This window comes from Hordeum vulgare, chromosome 5H (assembly GCF_904849725.1).
Source record: "Hordeum vulgare subsp. vulgare chromosome 5H, MorexV3_pseudomolecules_assembly, whole genome shotgun sequence".
Taxonomy (NCBI): Eukaryota; Viridiplantae; Streptophyta; class Magnoliopsida; order Poales; family Poaceae; genus Hordeum; species Hordeum vulgare.
Window position 1 is genome coordinate 119,183,159 of NC_058522.1, and position 22,865 is coordinate 119,206,023.

The 22,865-nt window shown below is 46.1% G+C and overlaps 2 protein-coding genes across 2 annotated transcripts; both read right to left on the reverse strand.

Moving 5' to 3' along the window:
• Positions 1–241: 241 nt before the first annotated feature.
• On the reverse strand, positions 242–1,716 carry LOC123397816. The gene is made up of 4 exons (XM_045092349.1): positions 1,674–1,716; positions 1,247–1,294; positions 647–725; positions 242–385 (listed from the first exon to the last, which is right to left on the reverse strand). Exons 2-4 carry the CDS (start codon positions 1,264–1,266, stop codon positions 242–244), a joined length of 243 nt encoding a protein of 80 aa, XP_044948284.1. The 5' UTR covers positions 1,267–1,294; positions 1,674–1,716.
• LOC123396397 (DNA mismatch repair protein MLH1-like) lies at positions 1,620–2,122 on the reverse strand. The gene is made up of 2 exons (XM_045091343.1): positions 1,880–2,122; positions 1,620–1,625 (listed from the first exon to the last, which is right to left on the reverse strand). The coding sequence occupies exons 1-2, from the start codon at positions 2,120–2,122 to the stop codon at positions 1,620–1,622; spliced, it is 249 nt and encodes an 82-aa protein (XP_044947278.1).
• Between the last annotated feature and the right edge of the window lie 20,743 nt (positions 2,123–22,865).

The following is a 22,865-nucleotide window of genomic DNA, read 5'->3' on the forward strand; positions in this document are numbered from 1 at the left end:
ACTCACACTTAATTTATCCTCCTCATTGTATATGAACTAATGTATCTACATATATAAATAGATGAAGTTCGTGACCATCATATATTTCATACTGTCCCGATGGTGACTTTTAATATTTCCCACATTTCTGGTATCTTCGGTTATTATTCTCAAATATGGTAGCATTATTTATCAGATAAATATAGGGTTTGTGGTCGGTGGCGTATATACATGAACATGGAGGAGGCTGGAGTTGTGGAAGTCAAACATACTTGCCACTACTATAGAGTGAGGTGCCATAGGGCAGGTACTTGAAGGCCGCCGCCACCCAATACCGACTCATGCCCAAGCCTTCTTTCTTCTCGTCCTCTTCCTCTGCCCAATACGGAACTCCCGCCATCGCCGCCTGCAAGTGGCACACCTTGCATGTCTATTACCCTACTTTATATTGCAGAAAGTACTCTCATCGATCAAGGGGCTGGAATGCTAAAACATGAAAAGATCATCTTAAAAAGGCATGTCTCCTAGAATTCGAACAGATAAAATATATCCACCTGTAGCAACCTATAAGCTAAGGCATCATATTTACACATCCAAATTTGTAATGTGGGCCAAAACAATGAACATATACTTGACAAATAACAGAAAATGGTTGAGAGCTGAAAACCTTTAGTTTCACATCTTCTTCTCCACTGTTGCCTCTTATATTATCCCATGAGATGCTCCATGCAATCATCTCCTTGCACCTGCAAGGTATAAGCAGTTATAAGACAACTAATATCAAGTTATCTTATGGTCATGACACTTGTAGCTGCTAGCTATCTACAGGAGATGCCAATGAACATAATATATAAATGGGGCCAAAAATACTGGAAGCAACTTGAAAATAATGAGGAATGTTGAAACCGTGCCACCTTGTAAAACATAGTGTGTCTAGTCAATGCTTCTATATTTAACTAGAACAATATCAACTAACGCAAAGCAAGAGTTGGTCAATCTCTGGTAAGATGCACTCTTGCATGAGTAACTGCACTACTCATGCTTGCCTAGATTTTTTTTGTCTGTACACTAGCTGAAAACGGGTGACAAAGTTAAGCAAATGGCACGAACATCAATCCTGTATGGTTGAAAACTACATAGCAGCAAATCTGGCTTACTACTGAGTCTAGCAATGACAAATCATAGCAAACCTCTGTACATGCACCAGATCTAAATCCTAACAATAGCCGGGGCGTAAAATGGGCGAGGGAGTGGCGGAGGAGCTCACCCTCGAAGAGGTACTTGCATATCTCTGGCGGTTCTTCTTAGAGATGATCTGCGAAGGGAGACAAGGGAGGTCAGATTAGGCACTTGTAGGACCAGAGCTGCGAGCGCCGAGACCGGAGCCGAGGAAGACTCGACCGCAGGAGTCAATTCTTCGAATACACAACAATAATACTTCAACAATAATACCCAAATATTCCGAACATGCCGAATTCTTCAAATACCCAACAACAATATTGTAATCATTCAAAATCTCCAACAGATCGGACTGTGATAGACACTACATGTTGTCTAAAGGAAATTAGCACTAACAATATTTATTTATTTTTGCGGTTGTGCGCTCATTTGACCATGGAATGGCAGCTCCTATGCATTTGTTACAGCTGAGTGAGTCAGAACAAACAGACATCAGATCCAGTGTAGAAAATCACCAAGACCAAAATCCCCAATCGTTCGCCCACATGGCCCTGTATGCACTAAGGATTAGCAGCTCGCAATGAACAAAAATCACGACTAAGAACTTGCATGTGAAGGATTTTTGCCCTGGCAGGCGTCCGGGGCAGCACCCAGGGTTGAGGGGATGGAGGATTGGTTCCGGGGTTGAGGGTTTATTTAGGAAGCGGACGGGCAAGCGTACCCGGATGGCGTAGCCATCGTCGGAGACCTGGATGAGCTTGAGGCTGCCGTCCTTGATGGTGACGGAGATGGTGGAGGAGTCGGCGTCGATGGTTTTCTCGACGAGATCCTGCACCGCCGACGAGGTCCGATGGATCACCTTCCCCGCGGCGATGCGGTTCACCACTGACTCCTCCAGTTGCCGGATGTGCGGCGACTCCCCGCCCCCACCCCCGCCGCGCGGCACCGCGTCATCGACCTCCATGCCCGCCACGCCGCGTCTAGGGACCGGGCGGAGGAGGTGGGGAATGGGGAGCGGAGACGGCGGACGTTCCATCGATTTTGGTATTCGGGCCGAGGGGAGGATCGGCCGCCATATGTCGTGGGTAGGTCGTGGGGGAGAGAGAGATGGGGATCGCCAAGAGAGATGGGGTCGTGGGATTTCTGTCTTGCACTTTTTTTCTCTTTTCTTTTTCACTTTGGGTAGCCAGCCTATCACATGCGAGGCCACGGATCCCTCCCCAGAAACAGATCCTGGCCATCCAGTCCTCCCACATCCAACGCTCAAAACCCTCCCGTCATCCAACACACCTCTATCACTTTTTCTCTTTTTGTTTTTTCAATCGTTAGCACTTAATGACCAATTTGTGCAATAGTATGATGACCTAATGGACGCAAAAGGTCATAACGTTATGGGATTTGGACTCTCTTAGACTTGTCATGACTAATTTCGGAATTTTGGTCATGGGTCAATGACCAATTAAACCACCATCATTTTGGGGGTCATAATTGAGCATTTTTCTTGTAGTGCAATGAACTTGTGCTTCTTGATCTCCATCAGCAAAGCACCGGCATGATCTCCATTGTCACCAATGCGGCATCATGAGATCCATCATCATGATCTCCATCATCATGTCGCCATCGAGGTTGTTGCATTATCTATGCTATTACTACTAAAGCTACAACCTAGCGATATAGTAAAAGGATCTACAAGCACAAACGTTAGTTTAAAGACAACCCTATGGATCTTGCCGGTTCCCGTAGCATCGACGTGCAAGTCGATATTTAACTATTACAACATGATCATCTCATACATCCAATATATCATATCATGTCTTTGGCCATATCACATCACATGCATACCCTGCAAAAACAAGTTAGACGTCCTCTAATTTCTTGTTGCATGTTTTACAAGGTTACTGTGGGTATCTAGTATGATCCCATCTTACTTACGCAAAGTGTCACACCCTGTTTTTCACCACAAGTATTTTATGTTGCAAAAATCAGAGCTTGTTAAAACTTTTTATAATAATGTTGTGAGTGCAATGTAAGCCCTTGTATGGGTGAATGCTTGCTTGTTTGATGACTCAAACCCATGAAAAACTTATTATTTTGCTCTTTTCAAAAAAACTTATATCAAGATCACCTTCATCATGTTGGGATACACTACTAGCTCATGAAGCCAAGTGGCACTTCCAACCAAAGTTGGTGATCTGATCCAAATATTATTTTCATTCATTAAAAACATTAATTGGTGATTTAAAATATTAGTTTCCTATTTTATATTTATGTCTAGTTCTAAGGCGAGGAATGATATTCCCACAAGGAAAATTGCTTTCCTGCCTTAGAAAATTCTGAGTAAATTCATGGAAGCTCAGAAGGACATATATTTTCCATATATAAGATTTTCAAACCTATTTTATATTAATATTATTTGAGTAAAACCCTGAAAACAATTCCTATCTATTTTAGCTTTTTGAGATGTTTCCAAAGGAAATGATCTCAATAAATTCCCATAAAATTACAGGAGCCCTCCCAAGCCATATTAGGTGCTCACATAAAATCTCACCTTGATCCAAGGTGGGAAAGTGCACCTAATGAGACCAAAACCCTCTCTGTCCAGAGAAGAGTTGGAACAACTCTACATTGCAAAGTTTCTCCAATGGAGATGAAACTTTGCACAGGTGTTTGACACCCCAAATGAGGTCTCCACACCAAAGGTGGGATTTGTGAGACTCTGTTTGGCCACACTTCCTTTGTAAAGGACAGTACTGGTCATTTTGAGGCATTTTCAAGTTTACAAAGCTAAACTTGTTCAATGGAGCTCAAATTTGGTGAAACCCCATGTTTTTACCCCAAGACCAAACCTGTTATGTTAAAGTTCCAGTGGTGGAGTGGAAGCACCCCAAATCAATGTCGAACACCTACTGACAAGAAGGTAAAAACCCTCCTAGCGATTGTTTTACCCAATGTCAAAGCCCCAAACTTGGTGAGTTAGAGCCCCAGAACACCCTGAGCACCCAGGCAACCAGCCCCTCCCCAACTCCAAGCACAAGTGACAAGATCTTCAATTTGAGCCGCAGGCCAGTACTGGCAACACTAGTGTTTCTTGCCTCCTTTGACCAGCTCGTGCTCCCACTAACACACAACGGCTAGGCACACTCCCAGCAACACTCAGGATATGGAGGACACGTCCCAAGTGCCCCAGAGCGCGCCAGCATGCCGTGGCATGCCAAAACTACGCTCTAGCCGTGCTACAGAGAGCCTCCAGCAAGGGGACGTTGCCCCGGCCAGTCCCAACATCCCCAGTAATGTCCAAACGCTCCCCCGACAGCCATTCAGTGCAAAGCTACCACCAGGGACCCCCTCCCCTCGCGCAAGAGCTCAGGGGACGCGTGCCCGCACGCGCCCGACGCGGCTGAGCATGCACGGTCGCTGCGGCTCGACCCCACTCGCTTTCCCTCTACAGACGATGCACCAGGAGGTCCTAAACCACGTCCCGAACCCGTGGTTTCGCGACCAACACCTCACTGTGCACGCACGCGCACCACGGTGAGTCACCGGAGCGCCCGAGTCGGCTCACCGTCGTTGGCCTATAAATAGGTCCCCCCGGCACCCCAGCAGCCCCCAGGAAACTTCAGCACAACCACTAGACTCCCCCTAGCCTCCCAATCGATCTCGCAGAGCCCCGGTGCTCGAGATCGACCGAGGCCCCTCCGCCTCGGAGCTCCGGTCGATCTCCGGCTACACGCCGGCTCCTACGCTGCCCGACCTCCCATTGCACTCCCCTTGACGACAGGACCATTTCCCCCAACTTCCCCGAGCGAATCTGTGCTCCTAGCCACTAGCTCGATGCCAACCCGAAACCCTTCCGCCACGGTCACCTCGTCGCTGGCGACACAGACCACCTCCGGTGACGTCCCGACCACGAGCAGGTAGGCGGAGGAACGAGGGACCCATTCCCACTCCTAGATTGGCCTGAGGACAATGGTAGCCTCGCCGGCGTCCGTCTCCACCTCTCTGGCTGGAGGTAGGAGAAGGACCCGACAGGTGGAGCCCACCTGTCGGTGTCCTGGGGCAGGCAGCGCGCAGCCGCTGACACTGACCCCAGGGGCCCGCATGTCAGGTTTGAACCTGGACCGCGCGCGCGTGGTGGCCGGTCTGCTGGCCGGGCCGACTGTGTCTCCCCCTTGTCCTTTTCCTTTTATTGTTAACCTGCAACTTAAATGATTTTTATAAAAATATTTAGCCAGTAGAAAAATATGATTCTTCCACCAACAATTTTCTAAAAATGTATAGTAATTGATTCCGTAGTGTTTGACATTTATCAAATACAGAAACTGTTTTGGTATAATAAAATGATATAAAAAGCATTTGTTTGCTCCTGTTTGCTTTCAAATAAATATGCTTAGCTAATAAAAACTATAGGAAACATTTTCCGAAATAATAAACTGAATTTATTCAAGCTTTGCAACATTTTTAAAAGCACCTTGTGATCTGTTTTGGTGTGAGCTATTATTTATTTATTCCTTTTTTGACGGTAGAGTTACCGAGTGACGGAGGATCCGGAGCGGAAGACCTCGAAGACCCCGGATACCTAGCTGACCAAGGCAAGCAGCCCTTTGACCATGACTTGAGCACAAACATTGTTGCATGCTAGTATAGTTGGTATTCTCCCGTTGCATGTGATCACGATGCCGGTTCATCATTGTGGTGATGGCATCGGAGGCTTCTTCAAAGCCCTTGCATGGTAGTGATGTTATTCATATGGCTCCTCGGAGCACAAGCATGATGAGCTTGACCCTACCATCTATGAGGATCATGCTAGTGTCATCTTGGCTAGTAAAGTTATAGGTTCATTGCACTGAGCTTGATCCTTGAGGGTCATGTTAATACCATGTTGACAAGTAAAGTCAAAGCATTTTATCATGAGCATGCTGATGAGTTAAATAAAGAGTTTATGAAAACCCCGTCGGTTGCCACTAATGCCCGAGGGTGATGATGAGTTGGTGATCACTTTTGGTGAAGTGATGCACCGGTGTTTTGTGTGAGTATGGTTTCGGAAATGGGATTAAATTTATGATGTGTCGACCGTCCCAACCTTACCAGTACGACCATGTTACCCCTTTATGGGACGGGGCTTTGTTGATTACTCTAGTCGGTACTAGCAAAGAGCGACATTACTAGTGGCGGGAGTGATCGGTGTCACTCTTGTGATGGGGTCGTGCCAGGTAGGACGACTATGCCATTATTATGAGTTCCAGGCACACCGTTGGTCCCTGCATGGTTGATACAGTCCAGAGTCGGTGCTCGTAAGACGTACAACATGTGGGCTGGGTACCAATTGAGTGGACCCCTTTGTCTAGTATCGTTAGGTGAAAGATGATGATCGGGTACTTACCTCGGGTATTGGTGATATACCGCGAGTCGTGGATGACACGGAAGTTTCCCGCTTCTCGTGGGTCCAGCGTACTACCTCTGCAGAGTGTCAAACAATTCGAATAGCCGTGTCCACGGTCAAGGACAGGTGGGTGGCACTTCTTAAACTACGTCCAACGTTTCCGCATAAACCAAGAGTGTGTGTGTGGTGTTAAAAAGGTGTTGTTATTCGAGTAATAATATGACCAAGTTCGATGACTTGGCATATAGGGTAAACCCGGATGGTTTAGCCCTCATTAAAACATTGAGGTTTTCACAAGTACGATGACTTGGCATATAGGGTGAACCCGGATGGTTCAACCCTTAGCAGATATGTTGATATATGTAACTTGTTCTTCAAGAGTAGTTCTTTAACTTGTTGCATGTACTTGATCATTCCACCAAATTGCATTCCACCAAAGATACATGTTACTGTTATTCTTCACTATAAATGTTCATATCATGGGTTGTTTGCGAGTACATTCAAAGTACTCATTGGCTTGCCACTGGTTATATTATTGACTAGACATGGAACGACCGGAGTTTGGTGACGAGTACGCCATCGGAGACGAACCTGCGATCTAGGACGCTTCCAAGTCAGAATGCCTGTCGGTGTAGGCTCGATGGCATGGGCACCGCTTAGCCCTTACGAGTTTCCGCTACTCGATGTATCTGTTTAATTTGGCTTTAGACCTCGCTCTTGAACCCGACCTTCTGGTCGTTTGATGTAATAATTTCGGTACTTGGATGTAAGACTCTATTATTCAGTATCTGTGTTCAGTGAACATTGATCCTTGGGGTCACTGTGCACGGCGAACTCGACTTGCTAGTCGGGGTCCCCACACAAAGCCACAATGGTGATATGTGTATTGCTATTTAACCTTCTCCAAGTACCGCCTCGGTCAAATCCAATTCAACTAAAGTTGAAGAAACAAATACCCGCCAGTCATCTTTATGCAACAAGTTGCATGTCAATCGATGAAACTAGTCTCTTGTAAGCGTACGAGTAAGGTTGGTCTGGGCCGCTTCAGTCCAACAATACCATCGAACCGAGAAAAGACTAAGGAGGGCAGCAAATCGAACGTCAACGCCCACAAACTCTTTTGTGTTCTACTCGAGATATCATCTACACGTCAACCTAGCTTTGATACCACTGTTCGGGAACGTCGCATGGGAAACATAAAATTTCCTACACACACGCAATACCTATCCATGGTGATGATCATCTACGAGAGGGGAGAGTGAATCTACATACCCTTGTAGATCGCTAAGCCAAAGCATATATAATGCGGTTGATGTAGTGGAACACCTTCGCGATTGAAATCCCAGCCTGTCCTGCGATCTTATCACGATCCATCCCACGATCCCATCACGATCCACCTCGATCTAGTGCCGAACGGACGACACCTCCGCATTCAGCACACGTACAGCTCAATGACGACCCTGCCTTCCCGATCCAGCAAGAGAGACGAGGAAGTAGATGAGTTCCCCAGTAGCATAACGGCGCACCGGTGATGGTGGTGATCTATTCATGCAATGCTTCGCCTAAGCACCGCAAAAATCCGATCTAGAGGAAGAACTACAAACTAGAGGAGAGGGTAGCACGTGGAAGAAATTATGTGTCAAAAACCCTCAAACCACTAGTATATATAGGAGGAGGGAGGAGGCAGTCTTGCCCACCAAGGGAAACCCCTTGGCGTCGGCCGAACCAAAGGAGGGAGGAGTCCTCCTCCAATCCTACTTGGATTAGGACTCCTTCGCAAATTGTCCACCTCTTTTGGATTTTCCACCTTTTTCCACATGGGCTTACTTTGGTTGACTAGACAGCCCACTAAGAGCTATTGCGCCACCATCAAGTCCACGTGGCCCTCTTGGGGAGTGGTGGGCCCACCTAGTGGACCCCAAGTACCCATTCGTCACTCCTGGTACACTACCGGCAATGCCCGAAATCCTTCCCGAATCCAAATACCAACTTCCTATATATCAATCTTCGTTTCTGGACCATTCCGGAAACCCTCGTGAAGTCTGGGATCTCATTTGGGAATCTGGGCAAAACTTTGGTCACCAGCACCTATAACTCAACCATACCGAAACATCACCGAACCTTAAGTGTGCAGACCATGCGGGTTCGAGAACTATGGAGACATGACCTAAGAAACTCCCTAGTCAATATCCAATAGTGGGACATGGATGTCCATATTGGATCCTACATATTCTACGATGATCTTATCTTCTGAACCTCTATGCCAAGGATTCATATAATCTCGTATACCATTCCCTTTGTCCTTCGGTATGTTACTTACCCGAGATTTGATCATCGGTATCTCTATAGCTATTTCAATCTCGTTACCGACAAGTCTCTTTACCCGTTTTGTAATACAAGATCATGTGACTAACTCTTTATTCACATTGCTTGCAAGGCTTATTGTGATGTTGTATTACCGAGTGGGCCCCGAGACACCTCTCCGTCACATGTAGTAACAAAGCCCAGTCTTGATCCATGCCAACCCAACAGACACCTTTGAAGATACCTGTAGAGCACCTTTATAGTCACCCAGTTACGTTGCGACGTTTGATACACACATGGTATTCCTCTGGTCTCCTGGATTTGCATGATCTCATGGTCATAGGAATAGATACACTGACATGCAGAAAATACTAGCAATAAACTGACACGATCATACGCTACGTTCATGGTCAGGGTCTCGTCCATCACATCATTATCCTAATGATGTGATCTCATTATCAAGTGACAACACTTGTCCATGGCCAGGAAACCTTGACTATCTTTTATCAACGAGCTAGTCAACTAGAGGCTCACTTGGAACAGAGAATTGTCTATGTATCCACACATGTATTTGAGTTTCCAATCAATACAATTCTAGCATGGATAATAAACGATTATCATGAATAAGGAAATATAATAATAACTAATTTATTATTACCTCTAGGGAATATTCCCAACAATTTCCATCAACTATATATTGATATATAGATTCTAAAGAATTACGTAATCAGAAGTCTACAATTGTCGACATACATTTCTCAACTAGATTGCAAAACCTTTCGTATGATTGAGGTCCAAAGACCATGGCCATGGCAAAGTGTGAACAACACTCGGAATGAACTCAAGCAAAGGTTATAATCTAGCTAGAAATGATCTTGCTCAGTAATGGAAAGGTATTCATAAGCAATACCTACACCAGTTTTCTTCTGGAAGTCGAATTGAGAATAATCTGGTGGTGAAACAAAGAGCAAGTATTGTCGCACAAGGGTTCACGCAGATACCCAACTATTCTCTAGTTGTGGAATATCTTTCTGATAACTTATATCATTGGCAGTACAAAATCATCTATCTCTTCAATTGATAGATGTAGTGATCACATATAAATGTGGATCACTAGATTCAGACATATATGATTGATTCCCGATGGAATCTCACTTCTCAATCGAAATGCAAAATGCAACATACATTATGTAAAAATCAGTAAGTCACCATACGACTTATTGTTGTCGGTACATATGGTACAACCGACGTAGTGAGTTCCTTATGCATAATGATTACTCCTACAATGACGATTATCCATGTTTGTGTGTCTACAATGACGACACATTTAATCATCTAAATGTCAAAGTTTAAAATGAAGGACTTGGGTAAATCTAAATACCGCTGGTTATTACAACTTGAGCACCTTAATTCATACATTATGTTATATTGTGTTGTCTATATCCAAAATATATTGCATAAATTCATTGTGGATAAATATTACCCATCCATAGCTCTCATGGTAGTTCATTCTCTAGATGTAGAGAAAGATCTATTTAGGCTAAGACACGATGGAAATGAGATATTGGGACTCAACGTTCCATAATGCCATTGGATCCACAAAACACAATTGGTTGTGACTCAAGAATATCTATCCGTATCTCCAAAGTCATCAAACATATTGTCCTGGTTTTTCAAGTTTCAGTGAAATCTGAACAATAACACCATTGGAAAGATTGATCAGATCCCTGCTAGGTCAAATCATAGACAAGTTTAGTGTTCCTACTAGGTGTGGTAGCCCTCCCATGAAGAGTCTTCAAACAGACCTCGTGGCTACATCCACCAACCATTATCTAGACGATAATTTTTCTTGTGTTTCCCGGATGCAAATAGGTTATGCAAATAAGCAACATCGCTATATACATATCTTGCAAATCAAATCATATGACCGATTTCTCACGAAGTCTGTATCAACTTTTACATTCCATAAATATGTTATTGGAATTGGTACGTGACGGCTTTGAAATTTGGAAGAAACAGGGGAAGTATCTTCCTGAATTATTCATGTTCTATGCATCATATTATACTCTTTTTTCCTTCATGATTTTGCTATGGAGGTTATCATAAAGGTTTTTAATGAGGTAATATCAACATGAGATCATATGTCCTACTTTTTGTATTCCCCGGGGATTTTAAGGAAGTATGTACGATGTATTTATTGAACTCTAAACTCTATGAGTCTCCTTGTATTGAGTTAAAAGAGACGATAACCATTATATGTTGCATCATTTTCTCGTTATTTTCCCAGTGGCTTTACATAAGTTTTAGGAACATATCAAACACATATATCCTTATTTTGCCATAGGGTTTTGTAGGTGTTTTCAAGATGATAAGGCTTACACTAAAAAGCATGGATTGGGGGGAGTGTTAGGATTTAATTAATCCTACTAATCCCTACTTTTTCCAACCGGGGTGGTTGCCTCATGTCCCTTTGGACGCACCCCTTGGGGGGCTATATATATGTGTAATCCATCATCAATGAGAACAATGATTCATTTTACATCTTTTGTCCTGTCTCCCGTTTCCTACTCTAAACAATTTCGGTCCTATCAGGTTGGGTTGCGTGTTGGCTATAAATAGCCCATCCCCTTCACCACAAGTTGGTGGCTGCTCAGAGTTTGATACGTCTGTTGTTGTTTTGGAGCAACCCACCTCGAAGGCACTGACAGAAAATGATCCTGCGAGGATAAACCCAAACAAGTAGTGTCAGTGTGTTTGAGCATCACTGAAGTTGTTCTGTTTTGAGTGAACTGAAGACGTATTACACTTGAAGACTGTGATATTTGAGACGGTTAGGCATCTGGGTCTAGACCATCCAAGAGTCATTGTGGATTCTCGGGTGACCAAATTTTTACGGATTTCAGAAGTCTCCCCTGAAGACTTACTTGAGTGATTGGACGTAGTCTAAGTGACCTCGTCTCAAGGGGAACAACGTGAATACAAGGTCTTCGGAGATATTTCTCAGCCTCCCCAACCATACGTACAGTTGTCACAACAACTAGAACTCATCCAACAAATCTTGTGTCTTTATCAAGCTAACGGTTATATCTTTCACTCTTTTACCTAACTGTGTGAACACATACCACGAAAGACATTCATACCTGCCGTTTATCATCATATTGTCTGAAATTTATCTATGATTTATCTTAGTGTGTACGATGACTATGCTTAACATCTTAGATCCTTGACTGTTATCTCTACTTGATCCTATTTCGCTTCTGCATACTTTGAATACATTCAGTCTTTCCAAGCACTTCATAGAAATTGCCTATTTTCAACCCCCCTCTAGTCGATAACTAGCAATTTCATTTGAAAACCCACCCTCAACCATAGGACAGAACACCTTGTTGGGGAAGGATCCGAAGTTCCTTTATTCCATTTTTTGAAAATCCTCATATATTAATTTGATAAAACAGCATTCTTACAATCCTTCATTATTCCAATGAATTGAGCGAGGTGAGCCACCTTCTCCTTCTTGCTGAATCCGCACCAAATGTGTGAGATTTGCACTATTACAACTTTTGTCCTTTCAAATTTCAATGTTGTTCTTTCTGAATAGGTACCGGTATTAATCAAATCACTGTTCCCCAGATTGAGGAGCGAGCCACTCAGGGAAAACAAATTTTCAAAATTTCGGACGAATTATTCAAAATGATTGTTTTCGCTGAGCACTAGAAAACATAATCTCATTCGAAAATTTAAAACGAATTAAAAAATCCATTTTGTAAACCCTCTAATTAAGAGGAAAAAAGTAAATCATATGATACATTTTTCTTATGCCCTCCAAACAAATTGTCAGGTATAGGCATGCACTCTTATACCGCTAGCAGCATAATAGAGATACAAGAAACAATTTTTTGGTTGGTGAAAATAACCAAATAGGAAGGAGTTGCGGCACTAAGAAAACCTAGAACACTTGAAGCTTACAGTTACATAATATAATATTCTTTTGCGTCGAGAAAGTTCACTCACATCATAAGATTTTGAGAATTCATTTGGCTTACTATACATCAGCCACAAGTTACGCCATGAGAGACGAGACCAATTGAGCTGAGAGAGAAACAATTTTTTCTAAGCTACTCATATTAGAGAGGAATCATCCTCTCGTACATACATATTATGATCATTCCCCTACAGCCCAGCCCATGTCATGTTATTCAAACTCATAGAATACTAACAGGTAATTTCTGATCCTTTTATAGTTCGATGGGATTATGTATGCATAACCCAGGTCCTATTGTTTTGTAACACATGCATGCATGCATGGTACCATCGAACAATCACTACTTATATTCAAATGGTTTTCAACAGAAAATTATTGGCGGTCCTCCATGATGCATTGCTATGTCAGAACTAGATCAGTAGAAATTTATTGTGTATGACCCATTTTATGCATTCCTCGTAACAATTACGTGTACCTCGAAAATAAAACTTTCTAGCCAATCAGTTAGCACCCATATGTGTTTGGGTAAAAATAAGGGGTAATGGGTACCGTGCACACAGATCGACATGCATGTCACTTACAACGTGTTGTTGTCCATGTATCTCTCTTGGCCACACTTTCTTCTCCTAGGAATGCTATTTAACCGGACAATGGCTAGCACAGCATCCATAAACGATCATCTCCTCATCAACAACCTCCTTCTAAACCCGTCATACCCTGAGGAAGTAATCTCAAAGTCCAGAATGGCGGTGAATACTAGGAACACAATTGGTGTCGTTCTCCTCCTGGTCGTGATGGTAGCGGCGGTATCAACACCAGTGGCAACTGCCGAAGAGTTCTGTTGGGACAAATGTATCAAGCGCTGCAAGGGAGAACTAGAGGTTTGCAGCCCAAAGTGCATTCATTTTTGCAACTATCAATCCGGAGCCATAGGATATGTTAAGTGGGCTGCCGATAAACTGAAGGAGGCCGCTGCTGCCCCGCCCGAAAAGGCTGTCCTCCTCAAGAATGAAGCTCAAACGTACTTAGAACGTGCCAATGCCCTCAACGAGAAAGCGGGGACACCGTGAGTGTGCACCCTTCCGTCTATAGGTGTCGCTGTTGTTATGGTGTCTAAAAATGTTTTGTTTATTTAAATTGTCGTGGTTGCATCCCATTTTTTGTTTCTTTGTTAAAGTAATATCTTTTGTATTATGATGACATGCTTCTTCCAGCGACTCAGTTTCTCTTACGACTTTACTTATGTATAATGATTTTCATTTCATTTGGCTATGTAATAATGAAGTTCCTTCGTATGGAAATGTTCCTTTTTAATGCCCAGAGTGCATATTCTCCTATTTCATCTCCATGCAATAAGGATTGGGATCTTTAGGATGTGTAAAAAAATCCGTCTACATTCAAGACCAATAAGGCATGCATATTCTAGAGAAACATCCATGTAAGTGCTTGTGCATTTTTTAGAAAATGTTCATATATATGTAAAAAACTAACCTTGAAATTCACATGTTTTCTTAAAAAATCATGTAAGTGTTTTGCGCATTCTAAAAGAAGAAACCGAAAACACCAGGAAACCACATAAATTAGACCTTTTTCCTAGGAAATATATGCCGGAAAAGCCAACCATCCGAAATAACGATGGGCAAAAAATTAAAAAAAATTGGCCATCTATAATTTCCCACGACCACTGAGGCAATCGCACTTAGTCTTGTGATTGTGAAATTATCGATACAACTTTGTTGATTATTTGTTTGTTCCTCTTCAAGAAAATCATGTATTAGCAACATTTTTATGTCATCCATCCCTATCCTCTCATCTCTCTAGTACAAGACAAGGCTCCTAATTAAGGTGTAGGAGTCCTTAGGGATCCTCTTCCGTCCTTCACACCATGTATCATGTAAATGTACGACCGTCGTCGAATGTTAACGTTGCTTTACCATCCTTGGAGTACATAAGGTAAAACACTATACTTCACCTTCTAGTCTAGGTGAGAAGGAGTTTGCATGGAAGAATAAGGCCTGACACCTACACTCGGAACCTACGGTTTCCTTGGCCACCGTCTCCTTGGGCTTGGTGAGGCCATGGCCATGCCGATATCGCTAGTGTAGATAAGTCATAAATCCAAGTCCAAGTCACGATGGTGCCAAAAAGACATCAACCACATCCTCAGCATCTACTTTTGCATCGTCGATGCCCCGGACACCATGTATATGGGTCACCTAATCGCAATCTCGTGTGCTTAATAAGTAAGTAATTACTAAGATAGTTTCCAAGAACCTTGAATTTTTTACAATTGCAAAAGTAAAAATTGTATTTTTTCAGCGACATTATCCATCTAGAAAGGCATCGCCAAACCACTAGCTCTAGCAATATAGCTAAGTCCTTCTTTTTTAATGCACTTCTTAGGAACTCTCCACAGTTTTCTAAAATTGGCATTGTTCTTTTTTCCCTTTTTTTTCTTACAAACCTGATGAAAAGGTAGGGGCATATGCATGTCATGTTGTAAGTCATGCATGTTGATTTGGGTACACGGTAGCCATTCCTCCTTGTTTTTACAGAAGCTCATATTGGTGACAAGTGATTGGCTAGAAAGATTTATTTTCCATGGTGCAAGTAAATGTTACGAGGAATGCATACACCAGGTCATTCCGGCTAAAATTCTACTCCCTCCTTCCCTAAATATAAGACCTTTTAGAGGTTCCACTATGTAGTCATATTTTAAAATATAGATTCATTCATTTTGCTCCGTATCTAGTCTATAGTGAAATCTCCAAAAGGTCTTGTATTTAGGAACGGAGGGAGTAATGATCTATTTATGACACGGCCATACATCATGGACGACCATCAGTATTTTCCTTTTGAAAATCATCTGAATACAAGTAGTGATTGTTCGATTGTATCTTGCATGCATGTGTTGCAAAACGGCATGACTTGGATTATACATGCACAATTCAATGGGACAATAAAGATACCAACAAAATATCTAGTAGTAATATATGTTTTTGAATAGAATGGCATAGGCTGGGCTATAGGGGAATGATCATAATACGTATGTACGGGGGGAGGATTCATCCCTAATACCAGTAGCTTGAAAAATTTGTATCACTGTCAGATCAATAGGTCTCTTCTGCTTTGTGGCGTAACTTGTGGCTGAAGTTCAGTGAGCCAAATGAACTTACAACACTGTCTCATGTTAGTGAACCTTCTCTCCGCGAAACAATATGATAGTTTATAGCTATAAGCTTCAAGTGTTTTGATTTTTATATTACCGCAACTCCGACCTATTGGGTTATTTTCAGCAGCCAACAATATGCTTCTTTAATCTCTGTTACGAGGCACTATAAGAGTGCATGCCAATACCCGAATCGTTTTTTATGGGCATAAGTAAAATGTATCGTATAATTAACTTATTTCCTCTTAGAGGTGTTACCGAAGGGATTTTGTTTCAAATTTCATCTAAATCTTCAAATGTTTCCTAATCCTAATCAAAAATCGTTAATTTCAAACAATTCACCCAAAACTTTGAAGAATTGTTTTTCTTTAGGTTGTAGTGCCACCGCCCCACTTAACCAAATCGCATGTTGCCGCTACGTCTTCCCTTTGGGTTGTAGTGGCGTGAGGCACGCTCCCCACGACACCCAAGCCACCGCTACCATGCCCCTCCGGGATGTAGTGTTGCGACACGCGGTTCTCGTTGCCACCCGAGGTCTTTCTGCCGTCGCACCGACCTGCTCGCCGCCCCGAGGTCTTCCCCCTGTCACCCCAACCCGCGCGTTGTCACCTCGGGATGTAGTGCCCGATGCGCGGTCCACTCCGCAGTGCCCTGCTCGTTGACTTCATGTGGTATGCACCTGTCAGATTTCGGGCTCCGCAATACCGTAAGGATTCGAAAATTGGGGCGTGCATGAAGATCTCTCCCTGCTTAGCCTCGCCTAACCCACTACTCGATGGAAACAACGAGGGACTCACTTGATGGCGATGGTTGCACAGAACACAATAGCTTACGGTAGCACATAACACAACAGTTTACCCAGTTTCGGGCACCTGCGAAGCGTAAAACCCCACTCCTGCTTTTGGTGGATTGCCTCTCGTGGAGGTGGTGGATGAATTGATACAGTGCTCTCGATCCTCCGGAGGCCAAGTGGCTAGGTGTATTGCCCTACGGTTCGAATGAACTCTCCCCTACCAAGTGTTCGACCCTCTCAATTTATAGCGGAGGCCCGGGTCCTCTGCTCTCGTAGCTTCGACGGGAAGGGATCCCAGAGTCGCCAATTTTGAAGGGGAACACGGGAACATGCTCCCCTTCCCAAAGGTGGTCATCGCCTGCAAAGTAACTGTCCGCGCTGCAGGGACTGTCCCGAGGATGACGTTTGCCCTACTGGCATGCGGCAACGGCTTCCTTGCACCATAAGGGAAACCTTCGGAAGATGCCTTTGGAACCCTTGTACGCTTCCGCCTCCTTCCGCTTCTGCTGATTGCCTGTCCTTTCATGGCGTCACCCTTGACTCCTGAGGCCCGACCTTGCCTCGGAATATCCGCCACTCCGGAGGGGTCCTGAGGAGGCCCTTGCGGTTCTTGACGCTGCTCCTCCTCGTCAGGTTTGGCCCCTCACAAGGGCCATACCCTGAATGGTGCCGAGACCGTTGGTTTATTCCGATGAGGTGGGCCCGCCTTGGGCAACACACATGCACGTCTGGGTACCCCCATTCCCAGAACGCCGACAGTAACCCCTGGGCCCGCGGAGTGCTCGGGTTGGCTTCGAGGCGGAGCCTAGGGGGGCAGCATGAGGCGCCCTGGGCCCTGAAATGCCTCTAGGCCAGGCCGGCACATGTCACGCGGCTGGTGACGGGTCCTCCGTGTTCTCTGTCTCTGCCCCCTTATTAGGTGCCTTGCTTGTACCTTCGGTGCCTCATTGCTTTCCTTCTTCCGTACTCGCCCTTCCTCTTTGGTCTCTGACTACAACTGGCACCTCCCACATCCAGCGCCGCATAGTTCCTTGCCAGTTCAACAATGGCGCCCGCCAGCAAGCAAAAAACCAAAGGGACATGGTCCGGCCCTGACTTCTCTGCTCCTGGACTGCACCCTCTCACAGGACACCAATCTCGTCCTCGTGCTTCCATGGACCACGACCGAGTCCAACGAGCATGGGCGAACCGTGATATGGCCTGGCGCCATAGAGGAGCGACCCGCGTCCCGGGCGATATACACCTTCTTCCTTCACGGTATTTACACTGGGCTGGTGCCGCTTTTCTCCCAGTTCTAAACCGTTGTCTTGGACCACTATGGGCTCCAAGCCCTTCATCTCCAGCCCAACTCCATCTTGCTTTTGTATGTCTTTGCTTTCAACTATGAGGCTTTCGTGGGTGTGCAGCCTTCGGTTGCCCTCCTCCGCCACTTCTGCAGCTTGCGCCTGCACTACGGCGCTCATTTGTCGGCGTGTGTCTCCTTCATGGCAGCCTAGAGTGGCAACGTGCTCTCGAAGGTCGGGAAGAAGGTGGATAACTTCACGCACCACTGGGTCCTTATGTGCCTTAACGATGCCAACCCTCGGTTGGAGGAGCCGAAGGAGTTGCTGGAGAAGACCTCCGCGGGGAGCTCGGCGAAGCTCTCCGTCCCTCGGGTTGTGCCCGTGCTGGAGAGCTTTTCCCGCAACATCAGCACCAAGAGGCTGACCGGAGAAATGATAGTGAAGGAGTTCCAGGTGCAACGCCTGGCGCCTCTCCACGCACACGCCTGGCCCCTGGGAGTATCGGGCTGGCGACGACGAGCTCCGGCTCCGGAACCGGAACCTCCCCATACAGGACCTGAGCAGGGTCATGGCGATCTTGCTGGGCGGCGACCCTGGCGACCTTCCCGAGGCCCTAGGTCCATTATACCATCGTGACGACTGGGCTGACCTGGTCGCTGCGATGCCTGTCTTCAACGAGTGGGGGCCTCCTCGCACATGGCCAGTGCCTGCAGGGGGCCCGCATCGACCCCGCTTGCAATGCGGTCCGCGTGCGTGCTTGCTTCCCGGAAGCTCAGGGCTAAGCCATTCTCGATGCACCCCACCTCTGTCGGCGAGGGGGGGTACCATGCCGCCGAGCTCGCCTCCCTCCGTGGGGGGCCTGTCACCTGTGCTGTTGCGAATGCAAAGAGGAAGAAGATATGGTGCGATGTCGAAGTGTAAACTACTTGCGTGGGCACGCCCTGCACGTCTATTTTCCACGCTTGGCTGATCCCCCCTTTACTTGTCGTCCATGGATGTTGTCTCGCCGGTGGCGAAGAGCAACAAGACGGTCGTCAAGCCGAAGGCGACTCCCGACGCCCCGCCTACTCTCATTGGCGCACTACCATTTGCAGGTGGGGATGGGGATGCTCGTGGGGCCGTCTCCCTGGCCTTGGTTGTCGAGCCCCCCGAGCCCCCAAAGCATGCAGAAGTGACCGTGGGGACGCCGTTGCATGGGGGGCAGGCCGACGAGGGTTCTCAAGCTCCTCAAGCGTCAGTGCTCGCGATCGTTGAGCAGTCTTCGGGGCCCCCGTGTTCTTCACGGCACTGCCCCTCTGGCGACACCACCCGCGCGTGCGCTGGAGGCTCTTCAGGAGGAGGTCCAGAAGACCTCGGTGTTCACCCATGGTATCTTGAACGCGACATTCACCGCCTTGAGCAATATCGCCGACGAGATGGGGAAGCCCGAGAGGGAGGCCGAGGCCGCCAGTGCCTTGCATGAGAAAGCACTGAAGGAGGCTAAGGCGGCTGTCGAACGTTGTGAAGAGGTGGAAACCCACCTCAACTTCCTTGAAGGAGGACTAACCAAGCTGGCCGAGCAGCATCGCCTGTAGGGGGAGGAGCTTAAATCCCGCAAGACCATGCTCGCCGCCCGGGAGGAAGAGATGTCCCAGGAGGAGAGCAGCCTGAGCATGAAGTAGGCGCGCTTGGAAGAGCAGGAGAACGAGGCCGCCTCGAGGAAAGCCCTCCTTGACGCCCACGAGAAAGCTCTCGCCGTGGCTGAGGAGGGGAAAACCGCCGAGCTGGCCTCCTTCCCTGATGTTGAGCTCAGGCTTCGCACGGCGCTCCGCTCCCTCTGCCGGGATGAGATCGATGAACCTCTGGCCACCCCCAGAGGATGTCTTTGCCGCGCTAGTGAAGGGGCTCGTAACGGCGCTGGAGATTGCCGTCGTGCAGGTGGACAAGATTTTGGACATCGAGTGCCGCGACCTCTTCTTCGTGGCTGCGACTCACGTCTTCAGCCACCTTCATCTTCGCGACGCCGAATTCGATCTAAGCTTCGTGATCGTGCGGAGGCGGTGAAGGGCCCTGTGTAGGCGTTGGTGAGGACGTTCGCTCGCGTCGCAGCTCCTTCGTCTCCACGTGTCATTGGAGCCGACGATGGGGAAGACGATGCCTCTGACGTCGACGACTAGCCCCCCATGGAGGGGGCGACCGACGGCGGCTCCTCCTGATTTCTTGTCCCTGTTACTTTCCTGCAATGCACATCATGCCTCGCGGAGGCGTTGAACTTATTTGCGTTTTTATGAACTTGGTCATCGTTTGTAATAATTGAATGCTTGAATGTTTTCCTCGCCTTGTGTCACACCCTGTTTTTACTACCACTTCTTTGTAATGCAAAATCTGAGCTTGTTAAAACTTTTTCAAAACTAATGATGTGAGTGCCATGATTGTAATTGTATGCTTGTGTGTTTGATCATGTGATGAAAATCCCCATTTCACAATACTTATTTATTTCCAAAAACCTTTACATGTTTCTGATTAAGGTAAAACCCTACTTTGAGTTGCACTACATGCCCTTGATGGTAAGAAGTGTTTCTACCCAAAGTTGGTGATCTGATTTTAACTTCATTTTAGTGCCTTAAAACTACAAAATAATTATTTTTAGAATTAGTTTCCTAATTAAATTGCATGTCCATTTCTGAGGCCAGAATTGGTATTCCTACATGGAAAAATACTTTTCTGCCTTAGAAAAATCTGATTAAATTTGCAGATGATGAGAAGGACATATATTTCCCATACATAAGATTTTAAACCCTATTTTATATTATAATTATTGGAATAAAAACCTGGAAGCCATTTCTGTCTGTTTTGACCTTTTGAATTATTTCCAAAGGAAATATTCTCAATAAACTCCTAGAAAATTCCAGTAGTATCCCTGAGCCATATTTGGTGTCCACATAAAGTTTCCCCTTGGTCCAAGGTGACTAAGGACACCAAATAACCGCAAAACCCCTTTTGTCTAGATTGAAGTTAGAGCAACTCTACATTGCAAAGTTTATCCAATGAAGCTGAAACTTTGCAGGAGTGCCTAATACCTCAAATGAGGGTTCCACACCAAAAATGGGATTTGTGGGATTTTGTTTGCCCACACTGTCTTTGGAAGGGACATATCTGGTCAAATTGAACTGTTTTCAAGTTTACAAAGCTAAACTTGTCCAATGGAGCTCAAACTTGGTGAAACCCCATGTTTTAGCACCAAACCCAAACTTGTTAAGTTCCAGCACCAGTGGTGGGGTGCAACCCCCTCAAACCACTGTCGAGCACCTTCTGACAGATAGGGAAAAGTCACCTTAGCCATAGCTAAACCCAACCCCTTTGCTCCAAACTCAAATATTAGGTGGCCAGTATCCATATCTAACCCCAGTCAACTAGCCCCTCACTGGTTCAAAGTGGAAAGGCCAAAAACTCCAATTTAGTCTTCACCTCAAGGCTGACTGCACTAGCATTTCTTGTCTCCTTTGACAAGCCAAAGCTCCCACGAGACCCAAATGGCTAGCCACACTCCCAGCTAGTGCCAGGACATGCTAGACACATCCAAAGTGCCTCAGAGCGCACCAGCATGCCGTGGCATGCCAAAATTGTGCTCTGAGCGCGCCAGAGTCAGCCACCAAGGTGGGGGCGACGCTCTCGGCCAGTTCCAGCCTCCCCCGAGGTGTCCAACCTCTTCCCAGACAACCCCTCTGCATCGAGCAACCCTCAAGGCCCCTCCTCCCCCGCATTAGAGCTCGTGATACGCGTGCCCGCGGCACCAGAACCGACCAAGGTTGCGTGACCACGGATGCTCGACTCCTCCCTCTCTCCCTCTGAAGTAGATGGTTCTGGAAGTCGAAAACCATGTCCTGAGACCGTGGATTCAACCCCAGCCCCTCTCTGCACCCCCATGCACACTACGGTGAGTCACCGACGCTCCCGAATCAGCTCACCTTCGCGGACCTATAATTAGCCCTCCCCCTCGCTCCTGCACCCCTCAGATAGCCTCACCACGACCAATAGCACCTCCCTAGCCACCCCAGCAACGAGCAGAGCCCCTCCGCCTCGGAGCTCCGATTGATCTCCAGCTACATGACGACTCCTGCGCCCTCGACCCACCAAACTGATCCCCTCAACCCCAGGAAGCTTTCCCCCAACTCGCCCAACCATTTCCGTGTTTCTAGACACCTCCTCGACCACCTCCCGAAACTCCTCCTTCACGGCTTCCTCGTTGCCGGTGAACCCCTGCCTCTCCGACGTTGTTCCGACCACCAGTAGGTAGGCGACGTCATGGCGAACCCATTCCAGTCCTTGTTGGCGCCTGAGAGCATCTGCAGCCTCGCCGACATGCTCCTCATCCTCTCTGCCAGAGGTAGGAGACGACCCCGACAGGTGTGCCCCACCCGTCGGTGGCCCAGCATCCTCCCCAGCGCTGTCCACAGCCACTAACCGCAGGGCCCCGCACGTTAGGTTCAAACCTGACGGCGCGTGCGCCTGGGCACGCTATCGGCTGGCCTTGGGCCAGCCCAACACCAGGTCGAGCTAGGCCAGGGGCTTGGCCCATTTTTCCTTATTTTAAAAAATCTGATTTCAAAGATTTTTATAAAAATATTTAGCCAGTGTAAAAATATAATTTTCCACTGTTATTCTTCTAAAAATATGTAGTATTTAATAACATGATTGCATGAATTTTCCTACAACTATTCTGTTTTACAATAAAAAAAAGGAATAAATTGGAATAGTTTTGATTCTGTTTGGTTAATTTTAAAAATGTTCCTTCAAGAGAATTTGAGGCAAATATT

What these genes read in the sequence shown, in the direction of transcription:
- LOC123397816 (XM_045092349.1), bottom strand. Translation starts at nt 1,266, where the DNA reads ATGCAAGTACCTCTTCGAGG. An exon ending in ATGCAAGTACCTCTTCGAGG is followed by an intron (nt 726 to 1,246) that starts GTGAGCTCCTCC and finishes TATACCTTGCAG; the next exon opens with GTGCAAGGAGATGATTGCAT. An exon ending in AAGAAGATGTGAAACTAAAG is followed by an intron (nt 386 to 646) that starts GTTTTCAGCTCT and finishes TGCCACTTGCAG; the next exon opens with GCGGCGATGGCGGGAGTTCC.
- LOC123396397 (XM_045091343.1), bottom strand. Translation starts at nt 2,122, where the DNA reads ATGGAGGTCGATGACGCGGTGCCGCGCGGCGGGGGTGGGGGCGGGGAG.